General features: G+C 36.2%; 1 protein-coding gene across 1 annotated transcript; it reads right to left on the bottom strand.

Moving 5' to 3' along the window:
• Positions 1–356: 356 nt before the first annotated feature.
• Positions 357–11,413, bottom strand: LOC130238113 (pancreatic secretory granule membrane major glycoprotein GP2). Its single transcript, XM_056469020.1, has 13 exons — positions 11,368–11,413; positions 10,214–10,597; positions 8,279–8,338; positions 7,674–8,084; positions 5,275–5,673; positions 5,133–5,195; positions 4,764–4,865; positions 4,477–4,661; positions 2,785–2,936; positions 2,458–2,703; positions 1,886–2,045; positions 582–684; positions 357–460 (listed from the first exon to the last, which is right to left on the bottom strand). Exons 1-13 carry the CDS (start codon positions 11,411–11,413, stop codon positions 357–359), a joined length of 2,415 nt encoding a protein of 804 aa, XP_056324995.1.
• Between the last annotated feature and the right edge of the window lie 1,563 nt (positions 11,414–12,976).

Genomic DNA, 12,976 nt, shown 5'->3' with positions numbered 1-12,976 from the left:
GATATCACTTTATTTTAATAGTCCCTTTAACACTTTTTGTGGAATTTGAGTTATACACGCAACCAATTCTTATTAGATTATAAGTAGACTGTTAGGTTGGGGTTAGGGTTGGGGTTAGAGTAAGTCGTGTACTTGCAAAGTTTCTTATAGTCAGGTAAATGTCTGTTGAAGGAGCAGTATCAACAGATATTAAGCAGACAGTCTACCAACACTCAAATGAGAAGTAATTGGCATGTAGTTGCAATGCAACTTTTTGAAAACAAAATGTGCAATAGGGACCATCAAAATAAAGTGTAACCCCAGATTTCTCAGAGTTCTAACACATAGTAAAACCAGTATCCCTACAGTGATTCTTATTAAAAATATTGCAAAACAATAATCATAGAAACAACTATCATAATCAGAGACGCGCACAGACTTGCAGCCATGGACACCAGCACTTGGTTTTGGGCATGTATCTCTAAGAATGAATAAGGAGGAGTAAAAGAGTATGTTAATGATGATCAACTGCATGAATGAAATGTGGCAGATTTGAATGATGAACAATATCAAAATAGTCTAGATTAAATAACAGAAATCACCTTTGTCTTTAGAGTTTATCATCAACGGACCCACAGATACAGAAGAACTGTCCAGTATGTTCACAGATCTGATCTCTCTCCGGTTACGTCCAGAGCCACAGTCCTAAAAGTTATAAGCAAAACATACACTACCCATCAAAAGTTTGAGGTACGTTTCTACTCCGATAGCCTTTCAGTTAGTGTGCCAAGTCCATTGACACACAGCAAAATGTTTCTTACCATGACCCGAGTTCAATTCCTGGCTCGAAGTTGTTTGCCAATACTCAATAATATATATATATATATATATATATATATATATATATATATATATATATATATATATATATATATATATATATATATATATATATATAAAAGGTTTGGAATGAGCTTGAATGTTGATAGAATGAAGACTATTCTACTTACTACGGCTGCTGTAAAAAATTTGAAATTGTTAAAGATTATTACAATTTCAAAAGTATGGTTTTCTTATTGAATGTAGAGTAAGTTTAATTAATTTCTGTGGTTTAAAACTACATTTTTAGCATTATAATATGTGGTAATATGTTGATTTTCCATGCCGTTGTAATCAATTATTATTTGTACTTACATTTTGAAGTTTTTTATTACTTTAATTCATTCGTTCATTAATTTTCCTTCGGCTTAGTCCCTTCTTTATCAGGGGTCACCACAGTGAAATGGAGTGTCAACTATTCTGCCAAATATTTTTTTTACTTTCAATTTTGAACTATTTAATGTGTTCTTGATGTAAATGTAACTAAAGTTACCTTTAACGTATCAGTTTTCACATAAATAAACAAAAACCATCTCAACACTTTTCAACACACAGGTGATAATAATGATACTACAACTAATAATAATAATAATAATGATGATGATAATAATAATAGTAATAATAATAGTAGTCGTAGAAGTAGTAGTAATAATAATAATAATAATAATAATAATAATAATAATAATAATGCATGCTTTTTTGAGCAGCAGATCATTTTATAATGATTGTTGATGAATCATGTAATATCTAAGACTGGGATAATGAAGCTGCAAAACACACACCCAGTGTTTTGAAAATATGTGAACTATTTTAAGTTGTAATACAACTTTTTTTTTTACTGTATTCTTGATCAAATACAGCCTTGGTGAGTAGAGTACTGTAGGCTACTATTGAACACATTAAGAATCCCACATTTTTATAATAATCATCTTAGTTACAGCAGAAAACAACCACAAGTATCAGTGAGGTGTGTGTGCTTCATGGATGCCAATTCAAAATATCTAAAAAAAGGGATCTATAAACTCACCACTGAGCAGTTACTGTTTGTCAGAATGCAAAGGTGAACAGTGCAGTATAGGTAGGCTTCGGTGGCATTTTCAGTGAAGATAGACATGTTGAAGGAGAAACGGCTGGATATGGAAATACCATTCTGCAGAACCTTCACTTGGTTATTTGGATTGGGACACCTGGATATAAAGATAATAATTGATAATAGTATATAAAAATATAATGTATTATTATATAATAATTATATTTAATATAACACAACACAACATAACATAATATAATATTGTCAAATGATGAAAACATTAATAATAATAATAATAATACTTATTATTAGTATTAGTAATAATATTAATAATAATAATAATAATAATGTTCTCTCAAAAAATGTGTAAATTAACTAATGTAAAATAAATATTTAAGAAGATCATTAAAATTGCACGATTTGCACACCCAAAATCATCAGAAATATTCAAAAATGAATTATTTTCCAACTAATGAATGATCAATGATCCAATTGTACATCTATTGTTTAAAATACATATAAATATACAATAAAAAGAAGTAAAATAACAAGGTAAACAAGTGGCTTACTTGTCAACTATGAGGTCCCAGAAGAGTAAATCATCAGAATTGTTCCCAGGTGTGGCCCAGCATTTGTCAATCACTGAAGCAACCTGAAGACTGTCAACTGCATCAGCATAAACCTCCACATAAATCTGCTCGTTCAGGCTTATATTCACCTTCGAACCAAAAGGCTGAGAAAATTCAGCATCCTTATAAGGGATCATCCTGACCTTATATGTCCCTTGAACAGCAGGAACGATCCTTTGCACAGTGCTTTAGAAATAACAGAAGATTGTTTTTAAAGCTGTTCGTGTGGTTTTAGAAACATTTGCCATATATAAATGCAATTCGCACCTCCCCTCAGGGTCAATGTTCATGTAGAAGGTTTGTGCTAATGAATAAACACACTGGAAATGTATCTTCAGGAATTTTGTCCTGCTGATAACAGGCCCAGTTCCAGATTCACCCAGAATTAAATTGTCATAGATGATGTGGGTTCCGTTTTCCTGTTGAGGGGAAGATAATTTGAACGTTTAAGGCTGCAATATACTAAACATCTTTCAAGAGTTCACACTTAGCTGATGATTGAAAATAAAGCTTGTTTGGCATGCTGTCCTGGGAGAGAGCCCTGAGCTTATGAGATACTCGAGCCCTGGGTTTCCTCCCGTTTGCAGGGCGAGAGGGGAGTTTGAGCTCGGTCGGTCTCAATGAACTCCCCCCGGCTTATTTCTGGCTAATGACAGATATGGATGGCTGAGGAGAGGTGTACTCGCTAAGAGCTTGGCTATGGTATCAGTTTTTTGTATTTCCAATTTAATTAGGTTGCGTGTTTTTGGACTGTGGGCCACTTAATCACTGGGCCACCGTGTTTCCCATCTGGAAAGGGAGGGGGAGTAGGGGTGGTTCTTCGAGACAAAGATATTGAGATAAGAAAAACTCTTGTTTTGTCAAGCCTGAAACTATAAATACTATAAACACTGTAAATGCCAACAGTCAACTTTAACAAATGAAATGAGTGTAGTTAACTCAAAATTTACTGAAAGTTAATTCTACTCATTTGAAAAGAGTTTTGAACTCAGTGTGCAATGAGTTAATTAAATACCTCATTACTTCAACTCAAATGTATTAAGTTCACAGTACTCATTAGGTTCAGTTTTTGAACTTAAATGGTTTGTTGCAATCGGTTTCCTCAAATGGTTACCCTAACTTTTTGGGTTTTACAGTGTACCCCAGGGGTTGTGACTTAAGAAATCTGCAGCTTACTTATAGGAAGCACAATTTATGTTGCATGCCTCATGCCACTGGTATGGCTTTTTATTTTAAACAATATGGCCAGGACAATGCCACAGCATGGTCAGCTATTTTTTCTTTTTCTTTTGTACTTTGGCTTATTTTTTAGTATTAGGATCTTTTATTTTTAGGACTCGATTTATTTTGTCCTTTTTTAAAGAAACTTGTCTTGTACACATTTTAATTCATTATAAGCAATTTTGCACTCTTCCATGTCCATTTTTGTTTAAACTGTAATGTAATACAGTTTACTTTAATAGTCACAGGTTTCAGCATGAATTTGTGGTGTTCCGAATGACTTGAAACTCTGGTGCAGTGTATGATCCCCAGATTTGTAGTGTGGGATATCCAATTTTACTTTGTGTAACCATTCACATAGCCACCGAGTGTATGATACCTCATGCTTTAAAATCTGTTCTGATAAGAAAACTCATATAGTGTACTCCAGCCTTTTTCAGATAGCACATGTCTGCAATATATATTTTAAAGAGCATTTGGTCTGAAAACATCTACTCTGTACAAATATCTGCTAATGTTTTACATTCTCAATACTAAACGTCTATTTAACATCCAGTTGGAGACGTCTACTTGATAAATTGCAGACGAGCAAACACTCTAAACACTGTCTTCCACATATAAATGCACACATGAATTAGAGGTTTCTGCAATGTGCATGTATCATCAGAGGTAACAAAACATTTTTAAAAGGATTAGATGTTCTTATTCCCATATGAACATATGCATAATGAATCCTACCACAATACTTGTGCCACAGATGTGTTCGTTATTGTCAAAATAAAACTCCACTTGGCCATCTCGGACTGTTCCTTTGCAGTTGGGGTCATTGAGGTGCAAGACGTCAGAAGGAAAACCAGCATCAAAGAGCTGACAGCGAGACAGAGATATGGAGCCATAGCTGCTTTCACAGGTTTCACTGAAGTCTGAGATACAACAGATACAAGAGAATGTCAGCGGTGACCAGAAACCAAAAAATAATCAAGAATTAATATATTTTTTAAACGTTGTTGTGAAATGAGTTCAACCAAAATTAGACGTCTGATGCTTCCTCTTGCAGGAACAACCGTAAATGCCATCTTTCTCTTCACACTGTTCATCCTCAGTGCAGTTGAGCTCAGAACAGTGTCCTGCAAAAGAATAACCACAAGATTAATGACAATTTGTTCAATGACATATGTATATATTTGGCTGCTAAGTTTAATAAATGTCACATCACACAAATTAAATAAATTCTATATTAAGTCAAATAAAAATCACTTCATTAAATAAAATAGTCCTAAATCAGACAATTGGAAAACATGTAAATACAAATCTACATGTATTTGTGTTACAAAAGACATGAAACATCTCATAAAATATGACAATGACATGAAATAACACATCAAATACTTTACCAAGAAATTCAGTAAATGAAAATTCCTCTGTTGTTACTGTGAACACTAATTCCTGCTTAAAGTCTGTGATAAATAACAGAGGGCAGGGAGTGTATATTCTGTGTGTTATATGCATGTATTGAACACAAGACAGTGTGTTTACCAGCACAGTAAGCTGCACAGTATAGCGGCCTGACAAATTCATACACATAATAGTTTCCAGGGCAGGCTTTGACTTGTATGGGATGAGAAGAGATACCACAGCAGTCATTCCATTGGGAACCACACACTTTTCGGGTGACTACTCCATCTTCTAGCTGTGGGTGAGGGCCATCAAGCCAAAGTGGGTACAAAGTGCCACATGTGCCACTTTTAACACACGACTCTGGCATCTGGGCACTCTGATTATTGTAAAACAGCCTGTACCAGCCATTCAAGGGGATGTCGCTATCACATCTTGTGTTGTTGCGATCACCAGTCAAAGATGAGTTCGCTCTCCATGGATCATCCAGACTGTTGTAACTATAGCAGGGATCAACACTCGGTGGACTGGTCACAACAACTGTTAAGGCAAGAAAAAAGACAATATTTACATAGGAGTCTGTGTACACTGGGTGCAGTGATACAAATATTCTTTATAGTATTTCGAGTGTATTCATCTGCACCACACGTTTTTTTCTCTAACTTCTGCTTTTTGATATCTTCATTTTAATAAATTGTTGGTTCTTACATCCCAAGACTGATCTCATTTTGTTTATTTTGTTTCAGTTTATGCATGAATAAAACTTTAATAGTCATTGTATGGTGCATCTCCCATTAGATGTTCATTTATATTTACTGGTGCTGAGTGAAGTTTATTTATAAACTGACTTCGAGAGGATCACATGCTTATGATTGCTTGCAGCTGGTTCCGCATTATCCAATTTATGATTCACCAATCAGAGGATTCCTAAGCCATTATAAATACCCTAAGATCAATATAACAGCCATCTCCATTTTGAAGAATCCCCCTTCCACCCCTACTCCTTTCCTAGATGGGTGGCACAGTGGCCCAGTGGTTAGCACTGTTGCCTAACAGCAAGAACATCACTGGTTCTAGTCCTTTCCAAGCCAGTCGACGTTTCTGTGCGGAGTTTATATGTTCTCCCCGTGCTCGTTTTCCTCCCACCATCCAAAAACATGCAACTTAAGTTAACTGACTAATACAAATTGGCACCATAGACATGAACCTAGTAAGTAGTTATCTCTTAAGAGCAATCACTATCTCTTCATTAACTGCTACAGCAGGGGAGTTCTCGAGATCTACCTGAGCTCAAACTCCCCTCTCGCCCAGCAAACGGGAGGGAGCCCCGGGCCTGAGGATCTTATGAGCTTAGGGTTTTTCCCTGAGACAAACAAGCTTCATAATCAATCATCAAATCTGAACTCTTGAACTAGTAGTAAAGCGAAAAAAAATGCTGTGGTCACTCACGCACCACTGAAATTGATTCATTCAAAATATATCAAAGAGCATTTATTTATCTTTATAAAAATAAAATATACAGAATCTCATCTTTTAAAATCAGGCGTCAGTTTTATCAGGAAAATGCAAACAATATAATGAGTATAACATTATTTTAAAGGTCACTTTAACACATTTTGTTAATTTTGAGTTACAATACAAGGTTGGGGTGGAGGCCAGCTAGCAAAGTGCTTTGCAGGTAAACCTCACTCCTCTGACCTCTAAAGGTGCTTTAGCGACAGACACTAAAAGACATGGTCTTTAGCCTCCTTGTTAGAGCAGCCGACTCCCATGCAAATAATTGCCAGTTCGATCAGACCAGGTTGGGTGCAGTAGAACCGGTAGGTTACACGTGGGGGCTCATCCAGGATGGGAGTGAGATTTAGTGGGGTGAGTGTAATGGAGGCCAGCTAGCAAAGTGCTATGCAGGTAAACCTCACTCCTCTGACCTCTAAAGGTGCTCTAGCAATGGACACGAAAAGACATGGTCTTTAGCCTCCTTGTTAGAGCAACCGACTCCCATGCAAATAATTGCCAGTTCGATCCCAGCTCAGACCAGGTTGGGTGCAGTAGAACCGGTGGGTTACACGTGGGGGCTCATCCAGGATGGGAGTGAGATTTAGTCGGGTGAGTGTAACGGAGGCCAGCTAGCAAAGTGCTATGCAGGTAAACCTCACTCCTCTGACCTCTAAAGGTGCTATAGCAACAGATGCTAGAGGCCATGGTCTCTTTGTTAGAGCAACCGACTCGCATGCAAATAATCGCTAGTTCAATCCCAGCTCAGATCGGGTTGGGTACAGCAGCATCAGCAGATTTAAAGCAGACAGTCTACCAATACTCTAATGAGAATTATATGGCATGTAAAGGCAATGTAACTCACAGTCAACAAAATGTTTATGAAAATTTAGTGATATCTGTATTCTATTGTTTGAATTTTCCAGTTAAAACTGATGACTACGTTTGACATTTTTAGTTGAACTTTTAAGTTGAGATTAAATATTTAACTATTTCAGCTGAAATATTTTCTTGGCTATTTTATCAAATGAAGATAATAACTGTACCTGCACAATATGTGGGAGCTGGGATCATTTGTTTTGGCTTTACAAGTTTGTAGACGTAGTAATTTCCAGGACAAGCTTTGACTTGAATTGGATCAGATATGTAGTAATTGCACAGTTCAAAATAAGAGCCGTAGACGTCACGAGTAACAACTCCATCTTCAAGTTGTGGATGTGAACCTCCAAGCCACAATGAAGTAAAACCTCCACATGACATTGAGCTGAAACACCACTCAGGCATCTGAGCGTTTGATCCATTAATGAAGAGTCGATACCAGCCCTGCCATTCAACACGAGTGTCATCATGTCCATATATAGAATCATGAACAAAGAAGAAATCATTTGGGCTCCTGTTTTGGTCATCAAGAATGTTGTAGTTGAGGCATGGGTCATCATCTGTATTTGTTACAGTGGCTGATATGAAAAAGACAACAACAACAACAAAAAAGAAAATAATTAGAAAATCAATGTGTAGTGTGACATCTAGAACTTAAAACCCTGAAACAATGTAAAACCTTGCTGCTCTTTTAGCATTGGAATGAACTTAAAATCTAATGACCTAGAGATGCTTTATATTTCAAGTGGAACGTAATACTAGCAAGACCTACGCAAAGATATGTTGATTGCAGTAACTGTAGCTGTAGTTGTCGCAGATATAGTTTTCTCATCTAAAGAGGAGAAGAAAAATAAAAACATGACAAATAAATAATTTAAGACACTACATAAACACGTTTGTCATACTAAACATATGTTGGCTTGAGAAAGCCTGAAAGTTTCAAGCAGATTTAATAGCTTCAAGCCAGATTTTAGCTTGGCAGTTTTAAAAGATAGATGAATAATTATAAACATTTGAGATGAGCCTTTCCGATTCAATATTACAGACCTGTTATATATTCCAATACTGTACAGAGTTAAGAAAGAACCTTATCTGTAGGAACAGAACAAAGTGAACTCAAGTGCTCTTGTCGCAGATATTCTTGTTATGCTAATGTCATTTTAAAATACCAAGTATATCATTATTTTCACAAATTACAAAAACAAAATGTACTTCTTGTACTATGTTTATAGTTTTCACTATGGTTATGGATTATTTAGAGCACAGCCTTCTAACATGGTTTGCATTTAGTTATTTTGAATAAAAGTTCCCCAAACTCAAAATGTCACCTATAAATAAATAAAAAAGCTATTGGTGTGTATGGGTGGGGGTGGGGGCTGCATAGAAAACAACTTTTGACTCAACTATTTGTGTGTGTCTGTTTAGATTTACATTTTTAATACATCTAACAAATGTAAATGCACTCATCGCCCACTATATTAGTACACCAAGGTACTTTATTGTACTGAGATCTGGTGACTGCGGAGGCCACTTGAGTACAGTGAACTCATTGTCATAGTCAGGAAACCACTCTGAGATTGTTTGCGCTTTATGACATGGCGTGTTATCCTACTGGAAGTAGCCATCAGAAGATGATACCCTGTGGTCATAAAGGGATGGACATGGTCAGCAACAATATTCATGTAGACTGTGGTGTTGAAATTCTGACCCTACCGTCCGAATATCATAGCAGAAATCAAGACTCATCAGACCAGGCAACGTTTTATCCAACGTTGTCCAATTTTGGTGAGCCTGTGCAAATAGTAGCCTGTTCATAGCTGACAGGAGTGGCACCCAGTGTGGTCTTCTGCAGCTGCAGCCCATCTGCCTCATGGTTCGAAGTATTATGTGTTCAGAGATGCTCTTTTGCATACCTCGGTTGTAACGAGTGGTTATTTGAGTTACTGTTGCCTTTCTATCAGCTCAAACCAGTCTGGCCATTCCCCTCTGACCCCTGGAATCAACAAGGCATCTGTGCCCACAGAACTGCCACTCACTGGATATTTTCTCTTTTTCAGACCATTCTCTGTAAACTCTAGAGATGATTGTGCATGAAAATGCCAGTAGATCAGCAGTTTCTGAAATACTGAGACCAGCCCCGTCTGGCACCAACAACCATGCCACGTTCAAAGTCACCTAAATCACCTTTCTTCCCCATTCTGATGCCCAGTTTGCTGCAGAAGATTGTCTTGGCCATGTCTATATGCCTAAATGCATTGAGTTGCTGCCATGTGATTGGCTGATTAGAAATTGGCCTTAACGAGCAGTTGGACAGGTGTACCTAATAAAGTGGCCGGTGAGTGCATATGTTTTTGTTGTTGTTGCCAGGTTTAAATATCACTTTTAGAAAAAACAGAAATCCAAAAGGTTATAAAAGTTATACCACAATACACCAGACCAGTCTGAAGGTCTGTGCCAAGTTTGAAGGTTGTAGTTCTAAATCTGTCCGAGGAGTTAACATTTGAATTTATACCAGACATCCGAAATGGCCCACAGTCTGAGTAGGAACGCTTAAAACAGATTTGCAAGCATTTATAAACTCTTATATGAATATGGTAGTATGAATGAACTTCAGATCATTATAATTGTCTCATGACCAGCACCAGTTAAGCTGCTTTCTCAAGCCAAGATAATTACTTAGTAAAATAAATTCGAGAAAGCACCGTACCTATACAATAACCTGAACATAAGGATGTTTTTACAAATTCATACACGTAGTAATTGCCTGGACAGGCTTTGACCTTGATGGGCAAAGGAATATATTCGCAGCAGCTTGAACCTTCAACCCCACAGACGTCCCTGGTCACCACTCCATCCTCAATCTTTGGGTGAGGACCATTGAGCCACAGACTGTGCTCTGCATTACAGCTGTATTCACTAACACAGCTCTCTGGCATCCGGATGTCTAGTCCATTGTAGAAAAGTCTGTACCAGCCGCTCCAGGAGAAAAACTCTTCACAAATGTCTGATCCACTTTCATTTGTGGCTCTCCAGGGACGATCCAGAGGTTCATAGTTATAACACGGATCTGCACTGGTGTTGTTGAAAGCAACTGTTCAAAAGAAGAAAAAAAGGTTCTTAGTTCTTCATTGAGACTGATGATGATAGTATTTTTCAGCTGCATGTGCTTGAATACAGTGCATGGGTTGCGTGCATTGAAATATTGGATGTTTAATTTTTATTGACTGGCTAAAAGTAGGCACATTTTGTGACAAGGTTAAAATAGCATAACATTTAAATAGAACTAATAAGATCATAAGTTTTCATAAGTTACTGTTTCTGAAGCACCAAATTAGTATTTCTAAAAAGATTGTTAATTGTTGATGGACAACAGCTTTAAAATATTGAAACAAAAACAGATATTTTAAAGAAAACTGTAATAATTTAAAGAGATTCTGTAATAATATTTCATAATATTACTGTATTTTACTGTTTTAATATTCTTTTGATTTAAAAAAATGTTCCCTGGGTAAGCATAAAAGACTTTTAAAAACATTAACAGGCATATTTGCATGTTAAATATCAGCTCTTAATGAAAAAATACATGTATTGCACACTTCTAGGTTTTATACTGTAATTGAGGGCCTGAAACTCTGACATCTCAACTTCACTACATAATTGATAATTAAATGATAAGGAGGAAAAACTGGAGTAAACCATAATGATGTGAACCCAAAGAAGAATGATTGTCCATTGACTTCTTCTACTGTCAAATACAAAACTTCTTGTCAGATCACTCAAACTGAAGCATCTTGTCCTATAAGTAATATTAAGACAACAAATCTGTGGTGCAGGTTGGTTTAAAATAAGTGTAAATCTTACAAATATTCAGCGGCAGCAGCACACACAATGAGATTAGAATTATCATTGTTGCAAAACCAATCCTGAAGATTTTCAATCTGCATTAAAAAGAAAAGAAATAATAATCATATGAATGCAATACTAATACAAAGTAACAGGAACTAATGAAGAAAAACACATCATTAAAGGATGCATAGACAAAGGGAAACAATAGCAAAAATTGCTGTATATAATCTATTTTAAAATATGAATAGATGTCTGATATAGTGAATAGAGGCAGAACTTCACCTGAGATGAAATGGTGCTTCAGAGTGAACTCAGACTGAAGGGCTCTTCAACAGGTCGAACAGAACGCAATGTTGCTGAACTGCACACCTCACATTCTTATAATTCTAAAATTGTAGGAGGATCAAAACAGATACTTACAAGTAATTTCTCCAGCAATAGGTTAGTTCAAATACTAATTGGTTACCACCCTGCCATCGTTAAGCTTAAAAAAGGTTGGTTGGAAACCATTGGAAAGGTCTAATGCGGGGTTCACACCAAAGGAATAGCACTACGTCACTAGCTTGAGTTTACTTGTAAGATGTTTTTCTATCACACACATTTTCAGCTCAAGTTGAATGACTTGAAGTTGTGCGGTTGTAGACTGAAGTGAATTCTGTGCAATTGCAGCAAACACCTCTGTTCCACATTTCCATCGACATTGTATGTAATCTACTTGAGCAAATAATTTTGATTTGGTTTTCACCACCCAATATGGCTGGTAACACCAAACACAAAGCACAGCATCACTAGCTCTGGTTTACACGCGGGATGTTTTTCACCAATTTTCTGCTCCAGTTCAATGTGTTCCAGTTTGAACTTGCATGGAAGATTTGATTGAAGCTACTTCCATGTGTTCATGGCTAACATGTCAAACATTCAGTCCATGTGACAATTATTCACAATGAGCGCTTTGGGTTTTAGAAAAGCACGTTATAAATAAAATATATTATTATTATTATTAATGTATTGACTTTGTATGTAATTCACTTATGTGAATACTTAACTACAGTTGAAGTGAGAATTATTAGCCATCATTGGACAGGGGAGCTTATAATTTTGACCTCAACTGTACATGTCTGGTGTGAACCCAGCAAAAGACTTCTGTTCTGAATACATATTTTACCACAGTTTTTTACGTAGGAAGAGTAAAATATTAAAACTTATTTACTGTCACCCTACAAACTGTGGGACCATTTGCACATATTTTAAACCATAATTTTGCAGTCTAAACATAAAGCAATCAAGCCAAACAGTCGAACATTTCTAGTGACTGATATTTTATAGATATTATTGAACAATTTAAGAGTTTAAAGCAATTCTTACAGTAAAATCAATTGTTTTCAAATCAAAATATAACATCCATTCTATATTTTTAACAATGGTCTGAATTGTCACATTTTAAATGATATGATGATACAAAAATGTGATGCAGCATCAACTATATCACACATCCTGCTTTTTTTGTTGTTTTTTAGAGGCTAAATTCAAACTACTTACCACCAAACTTCCCATAGTAGTTTGGATTTTGATGTCTCACAAATTCCGTTGGCATTTCTGTGGAGAGTTTGCATGTGCCCCTGTA

Source organism: Danio aesculapii, chromosome 12 (assembly GCF_903798145.1).
Source record: "Danio aesculapii chromosome 12, fDanAes4.1, whole genome shotgun sequence".
Taxonomy (NCBI): domain Eukaryota; kingdom Metazoa; phylum Chordata; class Actinopteri; order Cypriniformes; family Danionidae; genus Danio; species Danio aesculapii.
Note: the sequence above shows the minus strand (reverse complement) of the source record. Positions and strands in the feature narration are given on the sequence as shown.